The sequence below is a fragment of the Saccoglossus kowalevskii genome, chromosome 9 (genome assembly GCF_978046115.1).
Source record: "Saccoglossus kowalevskii chromosome 9, keSacKowa6.1, whole genome shotgun sequence".
In the NCBI taxonomy this organism is placed as follows: Eukaryota; Metazoa; Hemichordata; class Enteropneusta; family Harrimaniidae; genus Saccoglossus; species Saccoglossus kowalevskii.
This window is the reverse complement of record NC_140649.1, coordinates 282,993-309,107: the sequence shown is the minus strand read 5'-3', so window position 1 is coordinate 309,107 and position 26,115 is coordinate 282,993. Positions and strand designations below refer to the sequence as shown.

Below are 26,115 nucleotides of genomic sequence, written 5' to 3'. Positions count from 1 at the left end.
ATTTTATGAACCCTTCGGTGATTGGTTGAGACTCACTTTGTTTGATAAAACAAATTCTGATTGGTCATTGCATAAATTAGTTGAGAGCCGCATTTGAAATTTTCATTTGGATCCCTTTGTTCTTGCTACTTGCTGGCACTTGCTGCGTTAAAAGGTAAGGGTTTTTGTTTGGAATTCAGAATACACATTTTTAAGACAGGAATGCTTATTTCGTTGCCATTTGCGGGAACTCTATTTTATTTTTTATGACAGATTAAGGGAGATGCAGATTACCAGCGCCAGGTTAAATCCCCACTTTGAATGCAACTATAGCCCCGAGTACAATCCTGTGGGTTGGCCTACTTCCGCTGATCGTTCGGCCTCCACAGTCCTGAGAAGTCGCATAGACCGGGAATTCGACACTATTTGAAGGAATGTATCGGGCGATTTAATAGGCATTCAGCTTTGCAGTTAAAAAATAAGCAGTCGATACGTCTATCTATTCTAAATACCTTAACTAGCTTTCGCCAACGGTACTGTAGGTTCATTTTTCGGCCACAAAAAAGGTATTTGTGATCGCTAGATCGGGAGATAGATGTTTTAGCTGGTTACAATCATGAAAACTGCAGAGCGGTTCTCCGCCATAAATTTGTAGGCGGGTGTCGAATCCTCGGTCAATGCGACTTCTCAGGACTGTGGGGTCCGAATGATCAGCGGAAAGAGGCCAACCTACAGGGCTGTACTCAGGGCTAAATGCAACTACAAATCAAGTCAGTGATGATAACTGTGTCAGCAACACTCGATTTCTGTTCTCATCTGTAGAATCTGTTGGAATACTCGTGAATTGTTCTGTTTTGAATGAAATAAACTTAGCGACTGGAAAGAATGTTTATTAATAGAGAGTTTAAGATTTGCGTACGTAACGGGAACGTAACGTGGTGTTCTAATTTCGTTTGCGTTACGTTCTCGGGTGTCAGAAAACGATTAAGTTCAAGCGCCCACAACGGGAACGTAACTGAAACCAGAACCATGTCAATCCGTCTCTCATTGGGCAACAATAACTACCTAATAAAATTTGTTATGTCATTTCACGTCCGGAATCAGAATTAGTAGTTAGTTCACAGACATTTGACAGAGCTCTCACTATTTCCATCCACTCTGCTGAGGTCCTAGGCCTGTTTGCCGAATCCTCTTTCGCAGAACAATATCATGCGTTTTCATTGGGTATAAATGTCAGCTAAAATGCATCCAATATTTCTTATTTCATCATAAGTATTCAAAAACACTCTAATATAAAACGTGTTATCAATGTCAATGGAAATTATTCAAAATTGACAGCGAGAAAAGCTCTCGGAAATCAACTACGAGTCAGTCACCTTGATCACGTTCAAAACGACTGCCGAACGACCAGGCAACCGATGACGTCATTGGTTCGCGCGGAGGTCATGCACAAAGCAGTGACGTATCCGTTCTCGTATGCGCATCTTAATGTCTCTAATGTATATTTTTACAATTTACTAAGGTAAGAAATGGGCCGTTGAAATAGACAATAGTCGATTTAACTGCGACAGAGTTTCGTAGCGGTCGAACTCGTCTGGATTATGTGTTACTGGGTTTGTGAATGGGTGTTTGTAATGGGCTGCGTGTGTGATTCACAGTCAGTTCGCCCCAATGCACATTCGCCCCAGACCAGTTCGCCCCACAGTCAGTTCGCCCCAAGTTTACTGGTGTTCGTTTTCGCGGTTATGCGTGCAAGGAAATGTGGTTTTGAAATATTTTAAAAATTATACTAAAGTAAAGCCACATCGAAGGACGCTGATCGCCGCGATTCATGATTGTAGCATATCACCCGAACCCGTGCTGTGCCGTGTGCTATGATCGCAGACTCGTTTGACCTATTAGTCCGTACGACACTCTCCGACCCGATAGATTTTATAATTGGCGTTCACAGGTCAAAGCAGCCAGTAATCTTTCCGTTCAGGCTTCTATGAGATCCGTAAACTGGACGAGCTTTGAATAGTTTATCCACAGTCCCTCTATCATAGTGATAGAGGGACTGTGGTTTATCGAAAGGTCGAATCGATCTTCAACGAACCGTTTCTCAAACATCGCCATCTTGGATTATTCTATTGAGCAATAGGGGTTGTGTCGGCTTGGCTAGTATATTGTATCTGAAACCAGTGAGCTTCATGATGTTCCTATCAAACAGTGCTTTTACGTTCTAACTTTATTGGTTGTTCGAAAGTACGAGAATACATAACATCGAAGTTCTTAAGTGTACGATAATGTAACGATTATAAAATACATAACATCGAAGTTCTTACAATAACGAACAGGTAACGACAATAAAATACATAACATCAAAGTTCTTAAATGTACGATAATGTAACGATTATAAAATACATAACATCGAAGTTCTTAAAATAACGAACAGGTAACGACTATATTTTTAACGTATTTTTAATCCGTGCGTTAAAACTGGAACGCCGAAACCACACAACACCGATTGACTGGTTGGTTCATTCATGTTTGTAAGGCAAGCCAGGGGAGATAAGTCAATCGAAAAAGGGGCAAAAAATCACTATCACAGCGCATGGCAAAAAAAGGCAAAGTATCGCTATCACGACGCATATGGCACGACACCGGTTCGACTCTTCGGGCGATATGCTACAATCGCGGCGATCAGCCTCCTTCGATGTGGTTTTTACTTAAGTATAATTTTTAAAATATTTCAAAACCACATTTCCTTGCACGCATAACCGCGAAAACGAACACCAGTAAACTTGGGGCGAACCGACTTTGGGGCGAACTGGTCTGGGGCGAATGTGCATTGGGGCGAACTGACTGACCACCGCGTGTGTCATTTTCTAACAAAGTACAGACTGCCGGAGTCATCTCGGGTGAAACATAAAATACTGAACGCTGCATGGGCGGCAATAGTTGTCGATTTCAGTGATGCAGTAGCCAGGGCTGTGTCATTTTCTAACAGACTGCCCAAACTTTCCATAATGAGCTGATTGTGCGCATGGGCACGTGAGTTGAGTCGGTTGCGGGTAGAAATCCGGAATAGAGAGATCGAGACGACAAGTTTACTACTACAAAAAAAGTTAGTTGTTAGTTGTTGGGATAAAGCAAGTGTTACATATCAAATGGCATTTTTATTTCTTGATCGAAATGAGTTATGAATATACTGTAGTTGCCAATCTTTTTTATTATTACATCATCTTTTGAAGTCATTAAAATTAAATTTCTGGAGATCATCCTGTGTTTCTTGTGGAAATGTAATGTCTTGTATGATTTGTTGACTTATTACTTTATATTGTGAGCATATCATAACAAAGGGCAGTTCATCTTCTATTTCATTCTGTTTACATTGTTTGCAAATTCTATTTTCAATAGCTATTTTTGGTTGCATATGCTTCTTTTTCTATTGCTAAATTGTGATTACTAGTTTGAAATTTTGTCATTGAAATTCACATCCAAGTATTTTTCAAAATTATAAGAGTCTTTGAATTTTTCATAAGTTCTCAGTTTTGTTTTTTCAGTTAATTAATTGTTGCTTCATACAAAATGGCTACAATTAAATTCTTGTATTTTTTTGTAAACTTGCGTCACTGAAATTTTATTTATTGAAATCAACAAGGGGAATAGTTGGAAAATTGGGGACAAATTAATAAACGTACATTTTACTTGAATTCCACAACTTTGTGTGAAAACGCAACGCAACGCATCATAGCTGACCTTAAAAAACTGTACATGTGTAAATGTCTTGTACCGTCTGTCAACATGGGTGAGTGATGATGTATTGTACTGATGACAAAAATAAAAAAAAAATGTTTTATTTTCACAAATCTTTTATTTGCCTCCATCACAGTCACTCTACTAGGACTTCAACTTCTGAGAACCTACGCTGGTCTCAAAACTATGACGTAATTGTCATCGGTGGGCACTATTTTTCTCCATTATTCATTGCGTTCGATGCTGCTCGAGACGACCGTGAATTTTTGAAATTGTGCTTTATTTTTACATCAAACTACAATCTCAACTGAACTATGACTAGGAGTGATATTGTATTTTACAGATGAGCGTTCTTTTGCAATCTTGAAGATGCTTTACTCGAGAAAAACGATGTTTTATTGACAGTCTTTGTCTCAATCTCTAACAGTCTTTCGGTCCGTAAAATAAACGTCAGTTTAAAAACAATTTTATCGCTAAAAACATTGATGTCTGCAAACCTTTACAATATTCCTTTGTCCATTCTCGCTATTTTTGTGTGTTTTAATAGTCACTTTATGGTGAAATTTTGCATGTTTTCGTAGTCTATGGAGGTGGTCGCCATGTTGCTTTATTGCATGGTTTCAATGGAAGTAATTTGACGAAAGATTTTTGATTGTTGTGTTTTCATATTCCTCCATTCGCTTTATTTGACGACTGATACATATCCCGTTCAGCTGTATCAGTGCTATGAGCCAAATTTAGTTTCGTTTGAATATTTTTTTGTTATGATTTTGCTTTCAGTGTTCTCCCCAGGCTCAGAGGCAAGCATGGCGGTCTAATTTGCATGCTAATTTGCATACTAATTTGCATGCTAATTTGCATATTTTTCAGGATTCACTCTCACAAAAACAAACATACAAGACAGTATTAAAATGTATGAGAGACTTTATTTAAATTACATAATACTTTACATAATATACCATAATTTGACAAGATCGTCATTTAATGTGAACTGTTCCATAAAACTTAGTCTAAACTAATCCTTCTGACTTTGTTGTGCTCCAAACAGTGGCTGCCTTACTGTAGTTAAACTCGTCATAGACGTGCTTTGAGCATTAACTGCACAACATTCCTAGTGGGAAAAAATGAAAAATAATAAAAAAAAACAATGAGGATTGTGATTGGTTGTTGACAAATGCTGAACAGGCCACGCCTCCAACGGTGTCATGCGTTCGGACTAACCGTTAGGAATTCCTAAATGGAGTCAATTTGTGTAGTTTTCTTTATTTATTCTGCAGATATCGGTAAAATGAAGGTAAGGCTTTGGCGAAATTCGAAGGAGCAACTAATATTCTTCAACCTGGTATTTTTTTTATATTTTATTTTTCATTCTTTTCGTCTGTTTTTTCGAGTTTAAAAAATGTGAGCTGGCTGGAGCCTTCATCCCTTGTCTATTTCTTACACTAGATACCAGCCGATACCCCCCCCCCCCCCCCCCATAGAGACTGTGTATTACAGTTGATTATAGTTCCTGGGCTCCCTGTGATAGAATTATGTATACAAATCGGGATTCCATCGATCATAGCGCGTGATGATAGCAGCTGTCGTTCGCAAGACGTTGACAGGCCGCCATCTTGGAAATACCTACACAGGTCAACATGTGACCGGAAGATTACAAAATTCGATTTTTTTTTTTTGCTTGGACAAATTATAACATGCGCGTACCCATTAATCTATGAAGATATCCATAAATAATCTAAAAAAAGTTGACAGTAACGAGTGATGTTTTTTTTTTCATGTCGTGTCTATACCAGCCTCGTGTCTAAGATGTTGATTGAAATCGGTGTAGGCCTACCATGTTCGGTGTTCTTACGATCGGCAAAACATACACACACTGGCATTTTATTTCTAAAATTACGAAATCTTACCTGAACATTTGACCTTAACCAGGGAAATGTCTTTTTCCACGATTCATCAAAACCAGCCTCACGCCGTTTCCGTGTTTCTACACGCTTCCGTTTCTGTGCTGTGCTAGCGGTGATTGTACGTTTTAGCCGGGCGGCATCACCTATTTTTCCTTTACATGTTTAGTCGTATAGATCTCGGTGTTTGCAACTTGAGTGACAATTTGTTCCCCATTGACAGCGTCTGTACTTCACACGTGTTTAACAATGGGACTGTTTAATTCGTCTCGGCAAGTTCAAACCGCCGTGGCGTAGACGGTGATAATTTATGCAATGCTACGTGTGAGCGGGTCAAAAGGATGTAAACAATGCATCCTATTAGCATGGCGGTGAAGTTGTAAGCATGGCGGTCCGAGCCCAAGCGTGGCGGCCGGGTCGCCAAGCATGGCGGTACCGCCATGCTTTGTTCTATGTGGGGAGAACACTGGCTTTGTGACAATTTTATGAACGGTTTATTTCAGCATGTTCGCACTGCTTTTTGATTCAGTCGAGACAGGGTAAAATATGTATATACAAAGCGTGTTTATTTCCGGGTTTGAGACTGCTCTTCGGTGAAAGGGTAAAGTGCCATGTATTGCAATGCTTTGTGGGTAAAAATGATGCAACTCTCGCACTGTCTCATAATTTTTCCGTCGCCAGTTTTATGCTAATGACTTCTTAGCTCGTTAACACCTCTTTAAAAAGTCTTTTGTTTCAATGTTTATGGAGACAAGGTAGTTACAATAGAACGACATGGCGCTTCCTAACCATCCTAGTAGAGTGACTGTGGCTCCATGGACAAATCCTGAAATATTATCAAAACATTGCATAATACGGTATATTGATATTGATTGCCATGAATGTTAATTATAATATGAACTTGTTTGTATTGTAATTTGTAAACATGTTTCAATTAAATAAAAAAAAATAGTGAATACCTGAATGTGTAAATACTAGAATATTGTATACAAAGTATATGCAAATTCACTACGTTCAATTACCCACCATAGACTCCGGTCAGTCAAAATGACTATTTTGAACTGTAGGCATTAATCAGCGATTCTGTCGGTGACGGAGAGATAGAATCTAGGTCAGGGGAAGCCCCATGACCCCAAGATTCTTTTACCCCTTACGTTACGTGACCGAGGCCACATGGCAACGCCATAGGTAGCCGTCCATCACTCTTCAATTCTCTCCGCCTCGTCGGGGAATGATTCTGAGCGGCTCTGCCTGGCTTTGTTACTTTTTCCTGTCCGGGTTTCTAGCGTGGGTCGTCGCCGCAGCCGCGGCATCCGACATTCTAGCTGGTAGGATAAGTTTTTCTTGTCTTTTTACCCTCGTGTCGTTTTCCCCTTTGTGTGTTATGCTTTTCCACAACAAAGAAATCAAACCTGGCGCCACTATGTAGTCACATGTTGATTTCATGGCGGCACCTTTTACAACTGTAATTCTTTTCCCTCATGCATGTCGTCTTTTATTTTTAATGTATTTAGAAATGGACAGATGCACTGGCAATGCCAGAGGCTCACCGCCGGTATTGTCTCCTCAGTTTATGAGGCGGATTTGTACTCGGTGTACGCAGTTATTGCAGGAATGGAACCCACATTCAAAGTGTTATCGTTGTTTCACGTGTGTTCGGGGTTCGGTGTCTGCCCAGAGAATATGTGTAATCACTGGGGTTCGGAAGCCTGGGAATCGTTTCAGCAGCTTGTCAAAATAGCAGAGACTGACCGCGTCGCTAGTTCGCGAAAAGGTCGCGCGGCAAGTGCTACCGGCATGGGTATGAGTGAGTTGTGCGTTGGCATGAATGACCAGTCCTCGCGCTCGGTTATCGGTTCTCATACCGGGATACCAAGCAAAGGGCCCGATAGTGGGGGTGTCGATTCAGAGTCCACATTGCGTAATGAGCCACGCCGTTGGGGTGATGCGGAATATTATCAGCCCAGGTGACGCTATGTATATTCCCCCACCCTCGATCCTAAAGTAGCCGCTTACGGTCGCTTCTACGCTGATGGGATCACAGGCGCCGGGATCCAGATCGACCCCATCCGCACGTCTCCCCTGGTCCAGCCGAGTGCTGAGCGTGGGGGACAGCGTGCAGACGGTGTTGAGAGGCGGTCATTGGTCAGCCGTGGAGGAAGTAACGCCGAAAGCCCCGGGCTGGCGTAATCTTTTGCATAACTCCTTTTGCTGGACTAAACACTACCCCATCGGGGCAATCTCTGATTCGGACCCCAATTCGTGGGACGAAACCAGAAGTCCCCGACCGGACCCCAAGGCTCCTTCCCCGGACCCTGGTACCACAAACTTCTGTTTTGCCAGCCGGGTGAAGGGGGATGGCCGCGTTCCATGGTCATTCTCATCGACCCATTCTGAGACTATCCTTGAATTTGTGGGCGCCACACTGGAGCGCATTCTTGTGCGCGCCCAGGACTCTGAGACCTCAGATGCAGAACGCACTTGCCTCCTAGAGCAGGCGACACAGTTAATGGTAGGCCACTGTACGGCTATGTGCGATATCCTCCAGTGTCATATGGCTCTCTTGGCCGGGGCTACTACTGTGCAGCGAGACGCGGTTTTAGACGCGTGTGTTTTCACCGGCGAACTGAGTCAGGGGGTACGCCACCGCCTCAGTTACGCAGACAGGAGATCCTCCACCCTCTTTGATGGGGAGATAGTGGGGAAAGTCGCAGAGCTTCGGGGTGTAACAAACCAAATGGTCCAATTCAAATCCGCTAGCCAGTTGGCGCCCCAAGCACAGAAAGCACAACGCCCTAGGACTAGCTCCGCTAAATAGAGTCAGCCAGGAGGCAAGCGCTCGTACCCATCCGCGGGAGGGAAGGGTAGCGGCGCGCCTCCACAAAAGAGAGGACCAGGTGGTAGCTCCTCCTCGGGTGGTCATCATCCCTGACAGCAGGGTAAGCATGTTTGACGCGTTCGGCAAGAAATCAGGCTAAAGCTTAGTAACCCCAGTGATCTACGAGGAGGCTTACCTCACGGTAGAGGAGAACCCCCCCCCCCCTCTTGCAACCGCCGAACCCATGGCCACAGATCCCGGACGCACGCAGATTGCGCCGGTGCATTCTGGCTTGGAGGCAGCGGGTAACCGATCCCTGGACGCTCTAGGTGGTCACATGCGGTTACAGAATACAACTGACATCTCTTCAGCCCCTGTCAGTGTGCCCCCCACCCCCGTTGGGGGCACTACCAGGGGATCCCCGCAAGGCGGAAGCAATGAGACAGGAAGTAGACAGTTTGCTAAGAAAGGGCGCCATACACAGAATAGTTCAGCCGGCACTAAGTCCAGGCTTCTACTCAAATGTATTCGTAGTACCAAAATCTACAGGCGGCTGGCGTCCGGTTCTGGACCTAAGTAGACTTAATGTGCTTCTCGATCGGTTCCGCATGGAGACACCATCCAGTGTCCTACTCTCCATCCACCGGCTCGACTGGCTAGCCTCTTTAGACTTATGCGACGCTTACCTGCACATACGGATGCACCCAGCGAGTTGCCCTCTCCTTTGATTCGCTCATCTGGGCGTATTCGAATTTCGGGTGCTCCCCTTCGGGTTATCCACAGCGCCCTACGTATTCACCAGAGTGATGAATCAGGTAGTGCTGCTGCTCCACCAAATGTCGGTACACATCAATCCGTACCTAGACGACTGGTTGATACACAACCCAGACAAGGGGTTATTAGCCAGGCATGTAAGGCTTACACAGGATTTACTTCACCAGTTGGGCTTTTTAGTAAATCACAAAAAGTCCCATCCCGACCCTACGCAACAGTTGGTGTTTCTGGGCATGGAGTTCGACACCGAAGTAGGCCTGGTTCACCCATCTCAAGCGCGTTGCCTAGCGCTAAGCAACCTAGCAGAACGCCTAATCAGCGTATCTTCAGTGTCTATCCGAGAACTAATGCGGCTCATCGGAATGATGACCTCTGTTCGAAGGGTAGTTCCCCAGGCCGCACTATGCAGCCGCCCGGTCCAACGCTTGTTATTGGAATACCGAGCTCACCTACGGGAACTAAGCAGACGGGTTTTGATCCCGGACCAAGTAAAGGAAACCCTGTCCTGGTGGTCGTCACTGACCAACTTCAGACAGGGGGTCCCCTTGGACCCACTCGTCACAACCATGACTCTGGTAACAGACGCCTCCCTCCAAGGTTGGGGAGCGCATCTATTGGACAAATAAGCCCAATGAATATGGCCCCCGCAATGGGTTTGGGACCACCATATCAACTGGTTCGAGCTGAAAGCAGTGCACCTAGCACTTTCACACTTTCGACCCGAAGTTCGAGACCACAGAGTCCTGCTCCGCGCAGACACAGCGGTGGTCTCCTACATCAACAAGGAGGGGGGACGCGTTCCCCATCGTTGTCGGCCCTAGCAGAGCAAATTCTCCTTTGGTGCCTGGAATACAATATGTGGAGCTAACCGCACACCACCTTCCAGGGGTGAGAAACTGTCTGGCAGACACCCTTTCGAGGCGCCTCAGTCTCCAGAACACGGAGTGGCAGATCCCCCAGTGGGTAGCCTCCAGACTGTTTCGGCTGTGGGACGGTCCAAAGATAGACCTGTTCGCGGAACGCCAAGCTCCCGACATACGTAACACTCCTGCCGACACCAGGAGCGTGGGCCGTGGACGCCTTATCGATCCCCTGGTCCCACATGGATGCGTACGCCTTTCCTCCCTTCCCGCTAATTCATCGGGTACTGGAGAAACTTCGACAAGAGCCCACCTGCATATTAACTCTGGTGGCGCCCAATTGGCCGACCAAGGCCTGGTTTCCGCTCCTGCTGGAAATGATAGTCCAAACACCGGTAGTACTGCCGGACATACCGTACTTGCTGTCCCAGCCGGACGGCACACTACCAACAAGCCCAGCAGTGTACCACTTACACGCATGGAGGCTCTCAGTAGACTCGCGCAGACGAAAGGTCTATCTAAGCGGGCTGCCAACGTCCTGGCCAGGGCGAACAGGGATTCCACCAACGCTGCCTACGACTCGAACTGGCGAGCATACACCGGTTGGTGTAGTGGAAGGGAGATTGATCCATACCATCCCTCTATTGGCCAGGTAGCAGACTTCTTTGTACACTTGTTTGACGAAGTGGGTCTGTCCTACGCAGCGATCGTTGGCTACAGGTCAGCCTTGTCCCCTGCCATAGAAAACTCTTTGGGGTCAAGTTTAGCCGATTGTCCCATTATTAGGAGACTGTTTACTGCTTTCCATAATCAGAGGCCCAGGGCCCGTTCAAGGGAACCGCCCGATTGGGACCTGTCGGTTGTTTTATCAGTCCTAAGCAGACCTCCCTTTGAGTCACTCATTTCAGCACCACTCAAGTTTTTGACGTGGAAAACAGTCTTCCTACTGACCCTCGCCTCAGGCAGGCGCCTGTCAGAGCTAGGCGCACTGTTCTTTGCGGACGGTTGTGCCACCTTTATGGACGATCAAGTTGTACTAAAGACACGTATCGGGTTTCTCGCCAAGAACCAAATCCCAGGACACGATCCTCAACTGATCGTCATCCCCCGGCTGTCAAATATTGTCGGTCCGGAATCTCAGGAGGAATTGCTTCTCTGCCCGGTCCGAGCGCTGAGTTGCTACGAGAACCGTACCAGGTTTTCCAGACAGGGAACCAAACACATGTTTTTGTGTTACGGCCCTGGCAAACAAGATAAGCCGGCTTCCCCGACTTCCATCTCCAGGTGGATTACTGCGACTGTACTGGAGGTCTATAATACACTATCCTCCTCAACACAGACCTTGCAGAGACACCAAGTACGAGCACATGAGGTCCGTGCGATTGCTAACTCACTAGCGCTAGCGTCAGGCGCCCCTCTCGAACACATTTTGACGGCAGGCTTCTGGAGAACGCAGAACGTCTTCATCAACTACTACCTAAGAGACGCCCAATCTATTGAGCAGGGTCTCTTCAGGTTAGGCCCCGTCGTAACGGGTCAGGCTTTGTTTGCTGACCCAGCCCGTACGACTGCAGGGGCCCCTGCGCATAGGCGATAAGTCAGTCTCGGCATTCTTGCGGGCAGATTGTCTGTACCTCTAGCACTCCCTGGAAGCTCCCAGGTTTCGCTTCTTTCGACCTACGCCCTCATGCGAACTGTTTCGGTCCTACTTCAAGCTTATCACCCCCGAATTCGGCTTGGGTCTAGCTTTCTCGGGCGCACCGAACCCTGTCACAACAGCAGCATTGGTTTCTTGCTTCGGGGACAGCACAGGCATGGTAAGACACCACCCTTCTTGGGTCTTAACTTAGGTTTTTTGAGTTTGTTTTCATCCCGGACTTTTCCTTTTTTTCTGTTTGCTCGGAAAAACCCGCCACCTATTGGTGTCTGACTCTGCCTACAGTTCAAAATAGTCATTTTGGCTGACCGTAGTCTATGGTGGGTAATTGAACATAGTGAATTTAGGCGAGGGTTCTCCGAACCAGCCTATTCACATAGTTCATACACACCATAGACTCCGGGTCCCCCCCCCAACCTCCCCACTCTTTCCGTCGCGTTGGTCTAAGTCCTCGAGGTGGAGAGAAAGGAACCAGAATGATGGACGGCTACCTATGGCGTTTCCATGTGGCCTCGGTCACATGGGTTCGTGACGTAAGGGGTAAAAGAATCTTGAGGTCATGGGGCTTCCCCTGACCTAGATTCTATCTCTCCGTCACCGGCAGAATCGCTGATTAATGCCTCCAGTTCAAAATAGTCATTTTGACTGACCGGAGTCTATGGTGGGTATGAACTATGTGAATAGGTGGGTTCGGAGAACCCTCGCCTAAATTAGGACACCCACCAACAATTTTGCATTGTGGAGTACACTGGTCTTATACATGTAGATTAATATAATATAAACAGGTTCTATGTCATTGGTCATTATGGCACTATGATGCACATTGGACTCAAATAGTTAACTGGTGGCCATTTTGTTTTAATGAATACAGTTCCACAGCCATATTTCTGACATGCTATGACTGTTAATTCATGTTCAAACTTTAATATTTCTTGAACTTTACAACTCGTAGGACTATGTATATACTGTACTTCTAGGCATAAGCTCAGAGTATCCATACTTAAAATCAGGAAAAGTAAGGGGTGGCATAACGGTATAACCCAAAAGAAAAAGTTCCTTAACGCCCCCTCACCCCTAATCAGAACCCTAACCCTAACATTTAGCCCTCCAAATGTAATTCATTATGCCCTTCCAAATAATTATAGGTGACCAATAGAAGTGTATATACAAATAAAATGGATTAGTACTGGAGGGCCAGGGTTAGCTTGGAGTTATGGATGAGAGGTTCCAAGAAACGCTTACCGACACAAGTACCACTAAAAAAATAAGTGACTATGTCACCCTCTTGAAAAATTATCCAAATAGCGATTTTCGTTCACTGGATTAGGGGGAATATTACCTTCCTTTGGGGAAAATAAAATCACAAAATGAGTTGTCGTCATTGATCTCCACAATACTTTTACAATGAAGAGTCAAAAATGTTTACAAAAAGTACACAATTTATTACAATACTATTTGCCCACCACTTGAATTTATTATGTAAAATGTAATAATCTCTGCGAACTGTCAAAGTCAAGATCTTCATCATTATCTTTGTTGTCAAATGTTTTCGATTGTATGCAAACTCTTGATACAAAGCAATTTCCATTAGGATGCATTTCTGCATTGACTTTAATCTGACAGGTCTAGTCAGTAATTAACCAATCAGAATACTTTATCGTACAATCTTCAAAAATCTCTGAATATTTAAATATACTTTAGCAATTGTCATATATCACAATACCCTGGGTGTAATTCCGTGATATCCTCAACTCATAAATCATAACAATAATAAACTGTATTCATATTTTTATTTCTAGTTTAGATACAATGGATATGAGTGAATTGAAGTGCTCAGTTACCTTGGAAACCATGACAACCGCTGGCGCAGTGTCAAAGCGTACAGTTCATCGAAACACTCGCCTCATAATGGGCCGAAATGAATTCCGAGATATCGTCCTTAATGTTGAAGTCGGCAAAGTAAGCTTGAAATATCGTGTACAGGAACTACAGTTACACACTCGCTTTGTGAAAGAAGGAAAAGCAACAATACATTTACAGCAACATAGAGTACGTTTTATGCTTGCAAATTGTCCTCCCGATCAGCTGATCAGGTTTCTAAAGTGTCTCTCAATGAAGTTAGAAATAAATAAATCAATGGTGGCAAAGGTGACTGATCGTCAAAGAATGTTTTCTGATAAGTCAAGTTCGTTTGATAACATTAGCCCACTGACTGATAAGAACCTACATACAATCAATAATATCAGGAGTAAAAAAGCTGAATCAAACGGAACAGCTACCACACCAAGTGCAATCGCTAAGAAAGGTATTAAAAGGAATAGAATGCATTCACAAGAAGTAAGTATTCCCTATCCATTAAATCAATGTCTCTATTTGATTAAACACAGCCAATAAAATCATAAATCTATGGGAGTAAAATCTTCCAAAAATAACAAAATCATGTTAATAAGTATACGTACAAACTAAAATAATTACTGCCATGCAATGACATATAACTACATTGATACATGTACAATGTTCTCATTTCACTATAGGATTCGGTTGCAAGGAAAAAATTGACTGTCTCAAACCCAATCCGCCTTTCACATGAACAGAACCGAATTTTAAAAGCAGTTTTGAGCGGACAAAACATCTTTTTTACTGGCAGTGCCGGAACTGGTAAATCATTCTTGTTAAAGAGGATCATTGGAACACTGCCACCAGATTCTACGTTTGCCACCGCTAGTACTGGTGTTGCTGCCTGTCATATTAATGGAATAACATTACATCAATTTGCAGGTAATAATTTGCTGTCAGAACTTCAATTACTTCATACTCTTCTTGAAAAAGTGTAGCATGCTCGCCAAGTTTATTTGTCAATATTTCTGTCTTTGATGTGGTGATCTGATACATACAACAATTTAATATAAATGACATCTGCTGCTGAACATACAACTCTCGTATATGCACTTGTATAAAGATTCCTTTGACAATTTTCTTTGGAACTTAATAAGTTTTATAATTGATTATTTTGTTTTAGGTATTGGTTCTGGGACACAGTCATTAGAAACTTGCATAGAGTTGGCTTCAAGACCAGCCAGAACAAAACAATGGAAAAGGTGTAAACATTTAATTGTAGATGAAGTATCCATGTTAGATGCTGATTTTTTCACCAAAATAGAGGTATTTAAAAAAAAGTTTAATTTATTTTTAAAATATTTAGAGCAACATTCAGTTCATTACACTTTGCTGAGTATTATCATAGTATTTTTGTGTTGCAGCACGTAATTCACCCTCAGGATTGTAAAATAAACTTGGTAATCACACCATTTGTTTTAAATGAATTTACAATTTGATTCAATACATGACTTATGAAGAAATGATGTTTCATTCTGAAATGAATTTCATTTCCTTTTTATATAGCATGTAGCCAGGGTGATCCGTGGTAAAGACCTGCCATTTGGGGGCATTCAACTAATATTGTGTGGAGATTTTTTACAACTACCACCAGTCACAAAGTCGGGTCAAAAGAGACTATTTTGTTTTCAGGTAAATTTCATCTATCTAAGCACCACCTTCATATTCATTTTACACTTTGAGTAAATGTTGCAGTGAAAACATTAACTGAGGCACAGCAGCCCAGCTTGAGTAAATATTTTTTTTTATTGTCATGTTTTGTAGTGTATATTTCTTACTCTAGTCTGTTATTTTAATTTGTAGTCTTCAGCTTGGCACAACTGTATTCAGATGACCTTTGAACTAACAGAGGTCAGAAGACAGACAGACATAGAATTTATTAACATACTACAGCACATACGAATTGGAAGGTAAGAACCAGAAACAAGTTTTCATTGGATTTAGTGGATTTTTGTCTGCCATACTCCTGTCTTTCAATTCAATCTATACAAGAGCTGAGACTGCAAGTCTTTGCCTGTTGAGGAATAACAACAACAAAATTCCATGTAAATATCATAAATTGTCGAAGAGATTATTTGCTGTTTTGTGGTGTACCAATGGGTTCCTGATTAACATTTAAAATTTGTCTTTAGATGTCCAAAAGAAATGTGTGAGAAGCTTGTATCAACCAACAGCAATAAGATAGAAACAGCTGGTATCCTAGCAACAAGACTGTGCACACATAAAGAAGATGTGGAACAAATTAATGTAGTGCAATTAGAGAAACTATCAGGTAATATCTCCATCTTTTGCTTTTTATCTTGAATGCAGTAATTTTTGTGTATAATTTGTTATGATCATTGATGAGAAAACTGCAAATATTACATCTTATTTTTTTGAAACAATTAGGCAATTATGGCTGTTATACAATGTATGACGATTCTTCTGTTAATTTCATTTATATGAAAACCATTAGTCTATCATTATTAACTGATTGCCATTTGAGTTAAGGCACTACTACTTAGAAGTGTTTTGATGCTTGTTTTGGGGCATGAAATTACTTGTTTTGGGGCATGAAATTACTTGTTTTGGGGCATGAAATTACTTGTTTTGGGGCATGAAATTACTTGTTTTGGGGCATGAAATTACTTGTTTTGGGGCATGAAATTACTTGTTTTGGGGCATGAAATTACTTGTTTTGGGGCATGAAATTACTTGTTTTGGGGCATGAAATTACTTGTTTTGGGGCATGAAATTACTTGTTTTGGGGCATGAAATTACTTGTTTTGGGGCATGAAATTACTTGTTTTGGGGCATGAAATTACTTGTTTTGGGGCATGAAATTACTTGTTTTGGGGCATGAAATTACTTGTTTTGGGGCATGAAATTACTTGTTTTGGGGCATGAAATTACTTGTTTTGGGGCATGAAATTACTTGTTTTGGGGCATGAAATTACTTGTTTTGGGGCATGAAATTACTTGTTTTGGGGCATGAAATTACTTGTTTTGGGGCATGAAATTACTTGTTTTGGGGCATGAAATTACTTGTTTTGGGGCATGAAATTACTTGTTTTGGGGCATGAAATTACTTGTTTTGGGGCATGAAATTACTTGTTTTGGGGCATGAAATTACTTGTTTTGGGGCATGAAATTACTTGTTTTGGGGCATGAAATTACTTGTTTTGGGGCATGAAATTACTTGTTTTGGGGCATGAAATTACTTGTTTTGGGGCATGAAATTACTTGTTTTGGGGCATAAAATTACTTGTTTTGGGGCATGAAATTACTTGTTTTGGGGCATAAAATTACTTGTTTTGGGGCATGAAATTACTTGTTTTGGGGCATGAAATTACTTGTTTTGGGGCATGAAATTACTTGTTTTGGGGCATGAAATTACTTGTTTTGGGGCATGAAATTACTTGTTTTGGGGCATGAAATTACTTGTTTTGGGGCATGAAATTACTTGTTTTGGGGCATGAAATTACTTGTTTTGGGGCATGAAATTACTTGTTTTGGGGCATGAAATTACTTGTTTTGGGGCATAAATTTACTTGTTTTGGGGCATGAAATTACTTGTTTTGGGGCATGAAATTACTTGTTTTGGGGCATGAAATTACTTGTTTTGGGGCATGAAATTACTTGTTTTGGGGCATGAAATTACTTGTTTTGGGGCATAAATTTACTTGTTTTGGGGCATGAAATTACTTGTTTTGGGGCATGAAATTACTTGTTTTGGGGCATGAAATTACTTGTTTTGGGGCATGAAATTACTTGTTTTGGGGCATGAAATTACTTGTTTTGGGGCATGAAATTACTTGTTTTGGGGCATGAAATTACTTGTTTTGGGGTATGAAATTACTTGTTTTGGGGCATGAAATTACTTGTTTTGGGGCATGAAATTACTTGTTTTGGGGCATAAAATTACTTGTTTTGGGGCATGAAATTACTTGTTTTGGGGCATGAAATTACTTGTTTTGGGGCATGAAATTACTTGTTTTGGGGCATGAAATTACTTGTTTTGGGGCATGAAATTACTTGTTTTGGGGCATGAAATTACTTGTTTTGGGGCATGAAATTACTTGTTTTGGGGCATGAAATTACTTGTTTTGGGGCATGAAATTACTTGTTTTGGGGCATGAAATTACTTGTTTTGGGGCATGAAATTACTTGTTTTGGGGCATGAAATTACTTGTTTTGGGGCATGAAATTACTTGTTTTGGGGCATGAAATTACTTGTTTTGGGGTATGAAATTACTTGTTTTGGGGCATAAAATTACTTGTTTTGGGGCATGAAATTACTTGTTTTGGGGCATGAAATTACTTGTTTTGGGGCATGAAATTACTTGTTTTGGGGCATGAAATTACTTGTTTTGGGGCATGAAATTACTTGTTTTGGGGCATGAAATTACTTGTTTTGGGGCATGAAATTACTTGTTTTGGGGCATGAAATTACTTGTTTTGGGGTATGAAATTACTTGTTTTGGGGCATGAAATTACTTGTTTTGGGGCATGAAATTACTTGTTTTGGGGCATGAAATTACTTGTTTTGGGGCATGAAATTACTTGTTTTGGGGCATGAAATTACTTGTTTTGGGGCATGAAATTACTTGTTTTGGGGCATGAAATTACTTGTTTTGGGGCATGAAATTACTTGTTTTGGGGCATGAAATTACTTGTTTTGGGGCATGAAATTACTTGTTTTGGGGCATGAAATTACTTGTTTTGGGGCATGAAATTACTTGTTTTGGGGCATGAAATTACTTGTTTTGGGGCATGAAATTACTTGTTTTGGGGCATGAAATTACTTGTTTTGGGGCATGAAATTACTTGTTTTGGGGCATGAAATTACTTGTTTTGGGGCATGAAATTACTTGTTTTGGGGCATAAAATTACTTGTTTTGGGGCATGAAATTACTTGTTTTGGGGCATGAAATTACTTGTTTTGGGGCATGAAATTACTTGTTTTGGGGCATGAAATTACTTGTTTTGGGGCATGAAATTACTTGTTTTGGGGCATGAAATTACTTGTTTTGGGGTATGAAATTACTTGTTTTGGGGCATGAAATTACTTGTTTTGGGGCATAAAATTACTTGTTTTGGGGCATGAAATTACTTGTTTTGGGGCATGAAATTACTTGTTTTGGGGCATGAAATTACTTGTTTTGGGGCATGAAATTACTTGTTTTGGGGCATGAAATTACTTGTTTTGGGGCATGAAATTACTTGTTTTGGGGCATGAAATTACTTGTTTTGGGGCATGAAATTACTTGTTTTGGGGCATGAAATTACTTGTTTTGGGGCATGAAATTACTTGTTTTGGGGCATAAATTTACTTGTTTTGGGGCATGAAATTACTTGTTTTGGGGCATGAAATTACTTGTTTTGGGGCATGAAATTACTTGTTTTGGGGCATGAAATTACTTGTTTTGGGGCATGAAATTACTTGTTTTGGGGCATGAAATTACTTGTTTTGGGGCATGAAATTACTTGTTTTGGGGTATGAAATTACTTGTTTTGGGGCATGAAATTACTTGTTTTGGGGCATGAAATTACTTGTTTTGGGGCATAAAATTACTTGTTTTGGGGCATGAAATTACTTGTTTTGGGGCATGAAATTACTTGTTTTGGGGCATGAAATTACTTGTTTTGGGGCATGAAATTACTTGTTTTGGGGCATGAAATTACTTGTTTTGGGGCATGAAATTACTTGTTTTGGGGCATGAAATTACTTGTTTTGGGGCATGAAATTACTTGTTTTGGGGCATGAAATTACTTGTTTTGGGGCATGAAATTACTTGTTTTGGGGCATGAAATTACTTGTTTTGGGGCATGAAATTACTTGTTTTGGGGTATGAAATTACTTGTTTTGGGGCATGAAATTACTTGTTTTGGGGCATAAAATTACTTGTTTTGGGGCATGAAATTACTTGTTTTGGGGCATGAAATTACTTGTTTTGGGGCATGAAATTACTTGTTTTGGGGCATGAAATTACTTGTTTTGGGGCATGAAATTACTTGTTTTGGGGCATGAAATTACTTGTTTTGGGGCATGAAATTACTTGTTTTGGGGCATGAAATTACTTGTTTTGGGGTATGAAATTACTTGTTTTGGGGCATGAAATTACTTGTTTTGGGGCATGAAATTACTTGTTTTGGGGCATGAAATTACTTGTTTTGGGGCATGAAATTACTTGTTGTGGGGCATGAAATTACTTGTTTTGGGGCATGAAATTACTTGTTTTGGGGCATGAAATTACTTGTTTTGGGGCATGAAATTACTTGTTTTGGGGCATGAAATTACTTGTTTTGGGGCATAAAATTACTTGTTTTGGGAGCAGTAGAATTTTTTGTTTGCTGCCAATTCGTTTTGTTAGTCAAACAGTCACACATGTTTGCATAAAAAGACAACGTAGTGGTTTTCATATCTGGATGTCACATGTGTTCCAAATCTTTTAGTGTCAAATAATAAATTTTTATATCTTCCCATGTTATTGATTTCTCAGGTGAGACTCGCATTTTTAATGCACTTGACAGTGATCCAGCATTAGTGAAATTGATAAATAACCAGTGTTCCGTCAAAGCGAAAATAACCCTGAAAAGAGGCACTCAAGTAAGTACAACTTGTTTGTAACAATTTTGAATAGGTATCGGATAAAAACTTACAAAATATACAAAAATCTGGTGAAGCAAATGGGTTCAAATTTTAAGCAAGAACAAATGTGATAAAGAACAGTTGGACAGCTGTTTCATTGTGGCACCTGTTCAACTATCTTAATGCAGTAACATGAGTAATGCAGTAACTCGCTGTCTGTTTATGATTTGATGCACACTCACTCACTGTCTGGTATATACCGTGTTAGTTTTTTGGTGGGGCACATATTAAAAATAACTGAACTAGTTTGTATTCTGAAATCAATATGCTTATTTTATAAGCTTTAGGAAACTGATGGGATAATAGTGTACCTCAGGTTTTAACCATATTTTATAAAAAGGAAGGATATCATGACTAACTGTGAAGATATATCATTGGGCCATTCCAGTTTATATCTGCACCCCCCCTGTTGATGAGTTTGTGTGTTTACTTCATACAAAGTATAATTTCCATGGGTGTATAAGTCATACAAAGTTTTATTTCCAAATCACCATTCACCATACAGTAATGGAAATCCAAAACTATAGTTCCTACTTATGGTGTTGATGAGTTCCTTTGTGACACCATACAGAGAAGGGATTCCAAATATAACTCTCATCATATGCTAATTTACCAAGTTCAAAATTTTATATCTGTTAATCAAAACTAGTCCTGATTCACGGTGTTGATGAGCTCATTCGTCCCACCATCATTATCTATTTCATACTGGCCCAATACAGTCAGAATTCCAAGTTTTTTTAGTCATAGTGTTGGAAATCCAACCTCATCAACCGGTATGTGGTGAGATAAGCTAGGCCATATTTTATTTAGTAGCCATAACTGCCTGGATTTCCAGAATTTTTTTTTCCATACTCGTCTGGATTTCCATATTCTGTTTCTCCATATATAGTTGGAAATCCGGGGTATTTTCCCCATCATACAGTGCTGGAAATCCGTCCTCATCAACAGAGGGGGTGCAGATATAAACTGGAATGGCCCATTGCATCTTTCAATCCCTTGCTATGTCATTTGGCAACTACTGGTATTGTAGGGAAACTTGGTTGTAAATAAACAATAAGAACACCTCATGAATGGATAAATTGACGTTGGAATCCAAAATGAAATCCTCCTGAAACCCAACATTGTGCAGTATACCTAATCATTGCATACTTTCTCTGAAATTATGAATCTACATCGTTACGTCAAGATGATGTATATTTCCCAGCATTCTCTGCATGCTAAAATTTCAGGCATTGTATACGTCATTAACAAAACATTTGTTACTGGACGAATGGTATAGTTTAACCATTACACAGAATAATTCAAATCTAAATATGTGAAAATGTTGGGTATTCTCTCCGGAGATCACACACTCATGAATTGGAGGTGCAGTTCATCCCATCTATCCACAATATGGTTGTGCAGCTATTTGTTGACATAAATATATTTGAGTTGCAATGCATAGAGGAAGGGTATTCCTTGAATACAGTCTATAGTACTATGCTAAACATTGATTACATTTTTACTAACTTTGGAAGTAATTCTATCAGTAGATTTTTATACATTTTATGAGAATTTTGCAACTGTTACAATCTGGGAAATTAATCGGCGAAGTTCGTATATGCAATTCAAACATCAAAACGCACGCTGTTGAAATTATTGGTATATAGTGGAAACCATAATATTTATCATTTTTCAAACAGTTAAAAAGTCATCGCCAAGTATTTTGGCATCTTTGGAGATGATGTCCCAATTTTGAGTTTATACATGCATTGACCATTGATAGCCCTTTAGATATCAGGGTGGGATATAAATATCCAATGAGCTGTCTCATGAAACATTTTTGTCATTTTATTGGCCACTGTCATTGGGGAGAACAGTTCAAGGTGTGGATGGAATTATAATCCAGTTTATTTATTCAAACATTTATTATATTATATTTATTCTAATCACATGTTAGGTAATGCTTACCAAAAATCTTGCAGTTCAACGAGGCCTGGTAAACGGTGCTAGAGGAGTAGTGATTGGATTCAACAATGCGGAAAAGGGTAAGAATAATTTATGATTATGACTTTATTTATAGTACCATCGCAAAGCTGCATGTTACATTTTTTGCTTACTTATCTGCACTCAATAATACATTTAATAGTTGCTATTTTATGTTCTTCTATAGGTCTTCCAATTATTAGGTTTTTAAATGGTGTAGAACAAACAATTACTCCAGAAAGATGGACAATAAAGTTAGGAGGTGGTGCATTTCTAATGAGACGTCAATTACCGCTGCAGTTGGCATGGGCTATTTCAATTCACAAAAGCCAGGTAAATGTACATACAATGTAATTTCTATAAAGGGAACACCAGAAAGATAGATATTCATGGACAGTCACATCACAATATTCACTAAATATCACTTTTATACATGTTTAAACAGTTTGTCCACCAATTTACTTAGAATGGTGAAAAAGCTTATAGCTTGTAATAATTAGGTTAAAAAAAATGAGTTTGTTTTATTGGCAATCATAATTGGTCACATGATTAAAACAAATATTTTGCCTGTTGTGACCGATGGTGTCATGAACTTTATTATTCACTCTCCACTAGTGGGCTCATGCCACTAATTGAATTTCCATAGACGACAATGTTAACATATGACGAGATTGCTATATAAAAATGACGAAAGTTGAAAATATGGCTCAAAAATGGGAAATCAACATGCCAGTATTCAACCATATGAAAAAAACTAACATGTTGGCCAGCTCAAACTCTTGCAAATCTCAGATAAACAAGACACACCTAATGTACTTGGATTGCACCAAGAGAAATCACTGGAAAAACACCAAGATTAGAACATCTAAATACACACAGAATAAACCCACAGGTACACAGCCGCTAAGTAGTAAACAAAAGACCACATGTTGGTCTCACCTCTGACCCAGGTGATTACGCCCTCAAACAGGGAGCACCTGAGAAAAAAAATATTTAAAAATGTCATTGGTTCTTGCTAGGCATTTAAATTGAGGGCTACGGGCAGCCATTGGTTAATTAGTGGCATGAGACCTTAGTCCAGTTTCGGAGGTACACCCAGATTTTTGCATATTTAATCATTAAATTTTAATGCTTATGTTAAATGTCTTTAGTGCTCTTAAAGAATGATGTTCGATTATGTAAACAATGTATTTTACCTGCATTGTATATGCTGCTATGAGTCCTATATCGGAACACAGTGCGGCGCAACGAACACTACCCTTCAAATTTTTATTATTAATGCCCCCTTTGTGCTAGGCTGAGTTGTGTAGGAGAAAGCACCTTGGTTTTTACAAGATCAGAAGTGGTGTCTTTACAAAGACTTCCAGAGATGGCTTACAATCGGATATACATCCAGATTGTATACAATTGGCTGCCAGACTATCAACTGAATTGTGGGAATTTACTTTGTTGACTTTTATTAGGTTGACACATGCACGATTGTTGACAGTGTGGTATGATCATGTTGTGTTATACATGTAGTCTGAATGAAGTTCTGTAATAGAACGTACATGTATGTATGTATGCATGCACGCACGCACGCACACACACACGCACGCAACTGTGTTACGTCTTACCCGACTCCTGAAGTGCAAGTGTTGTGTGTAAAGTATGTCACAGCACATCGCAAAAATCATATCTATTTTAGTCACAAGGCCTCTTGTTTTAAAGGCTTTTAATTTATATTTTTAACTAATTTCTAATTCTCTTTCAGATACCCCAAAATACCCTCAGCACATAACATTCTTTGATTTTTTTTACTGATTTCAGGGTCTGTCACTTGACTGTGTTGAGATATCACTATCTAGAGTCTTTGAATGTGGTCAGGCATATGTAGCATTGTCAAGAGCAAGAAATTTGGAAGGACTCAGAGTTATTGACTTTGAAAAAAGTTGTGTTCATGCTGATTCTGAAGTGTTGAAATTCTACCAAAAATTGCGAGTGGAAACCAAATTGTTGAAGCAGAGTAATTTGAATTGTTACAGTGGTTATGACAAAGAAAACTCACAATATTGTTATTAAACTATCAGCCAGTTATGTCAATTACCAACTTGTCTGGACATTAAAACTGAAGACATGCCTTTCATTAAGGCTGATAATGAAAGACAACAATGAAACTAACTAACAGAATTCTAATCTTGCCATTAATTAACAATAGCAAGTTTCACCCAAAGTGATTCAGCGTTCTAGGCAAAGACAACGTCCCTATTTCCTCAACCAGAGTGTGTTCTAGGCAAAGGCAACATCCCTATTTCCTCAGCCAGAGTGTGTTCTAGGCAAAGACGTCACTATTTCCTCAATCAGAGTGCATTCTAGGTAAAGACAATGTCCCTATTTCCTCAACCAGAGTGCGTTCTAGGCAAAGAAAACATCCCTATTTCCTCAACCAGAGTGCATTCTAGGCAAAGACAATGTCCCTATTTCCTTAACCAGAGTGCATTCTAGGCAAAGACAACGTCCCTATTTCCTTAACCAGAGTGCATTCTAGGCAAAGACAACGTCCCTATTTCCTCAACCAGAGTGCATTCTAGGTAAAGACAATGTCCCTATTTCCTCAATCAGAGTGCATTCTAGGTAAAGACAATGTCCCTATTTCCTCAACCAGAGTGCATTCTAGGCAAAGACAACGTCCCTATTTCCTTAACCAGAGTGCATTCTAGGCAAAGACAACGTCCCTATTTCCTCAACCAGAGTGTGTTCTAGGCAAAGACAACATCCCTATTTCCTCAACCAAAGTGTGTTCTAGGCAAAGACAAACGTCCCTATTTCCTCAATCAGAGTGCATTCTAGGTAAAGACAATGTCCCTATTTCCTCAACCAAAGTGTGTTCTAGGCAAAGACAAACGTCCCTATTTCCTCAATCAGAGTGCATTCTAGGCAAAGACAACATCCCTATTTCCTCAACCAAAGTGTGTTCTAGGCAAAGACAAACGTCCCTATTTCCTCAATCAGAGTGCATTCTAGGCAAAGACAATGTCTCTATTTCCTCAACCAGAGTGTGTTCTAGGCAAAGACAATGTCCCTATTTCCTCAATCAGAATGCATTCTAGGTAAAGACAATGTCCCTATTTCCTCAACCAGAGTGTGTTCTAGGCAAAGACAATGTCCCTATTTACTTAACCAGAGTGCATTCTAGGTAAAGACAACGTCCCTATTTCCTCAATCAGAGTGCATTCTATGTAAAGACAATGTCCCTATTTCCTCAACCAGAGTGTGTTCTAGGCAAAGACAATGTCCCTATTTACTTAACCAGAGTGCATTCTAGGTAAAGACAACGTCCCTATTTCCTCAATCAGAGTGCATTCTATGTAAAGACAATGTCCCTATTTCCTCAACCAGAGTGCATTCTAGGCAAAGACAATGTCCCTATTTCCTTAACCAGAGTGCATTCTAGGTAAAGACAATGTCCCCATTTCCTCAGAGTGCATTCTAGGTAAAGACAATGTCCCTATTTCCTCAACCAGATTGTGTTCTAGGCAAAGACAATGTCCCTATTTCCTTAACCAGAGTGCATTCTAGATAAAGACAACATCACTATTTCCTCAATCAGAGTGCATTCTAGGTAAAGACAATGTCCCTATTTCCTCAACCAGAGTGCATTCTTGGCAAAGACAATGTCCCTATTTCCTTAACCAGAGTGCATTCTAGGTAAAGACAATGTCCCCATTTCCTCAATCAGAGTGCATTCTAGGTAAAGACAATGTCCCTTTTTCCTCAATCAGAGTGCATTCTAGGTAAAGACAATGTCCCTATTTCCTCAACCAGAGTGCATTCTAGGCAAAGACAATGTCCCTATTTCCTTAACCAGAGTGCATTCTAGGTAAAGACAATGTCCCCATTTCCTCAATCAGAGTGCA

At 40.6% G+C, this 26,115-nt stretch overlaps 1 protein-coding gene across 1 annotated transcript; it reads left to right on the top strand.

Moving 5' to 3' along the window:
• The first annotated feature begins 11 nt into the window (after nucleotides 1-11).
• Nucleotides 12-24,304, top strand: LOC100369811 (ATP-dependent DNA helicase PIF1-like). The gene is made up of 11 exons (XM_085503023.1): nucleotides 12-154; nucleotides 13,527-14,064; nucleotides 14,262-14,505; nucleotides 14,747-14,889; nucleotides 15,130-15,255; nucleotides 15,427-15,533; nucleotides 15,756-15,895; nucleotides 20,106-20,212; nucleotides 22,194-22,281; nucleotides 22,407-22,552; nucleotides 24,029-24,304. The coding sequence occupies exons 2-11, from the start codon at nucleotides 13,537-13,539 to the stop codon at nucleotides 24,278-24,280; spliced, it is 1,881 nt and encodes a 626-aa protein (XP_085359149.1). The 5' UTR covers nucleotides 12-154; nucleotides 13,527-13,536; the 3' UTR covers nucleotides 24,281-24,304.
• The last annotated feature ends 1,811 nt before the right edge of the window (nucleotides 24,305-26,115 follow it).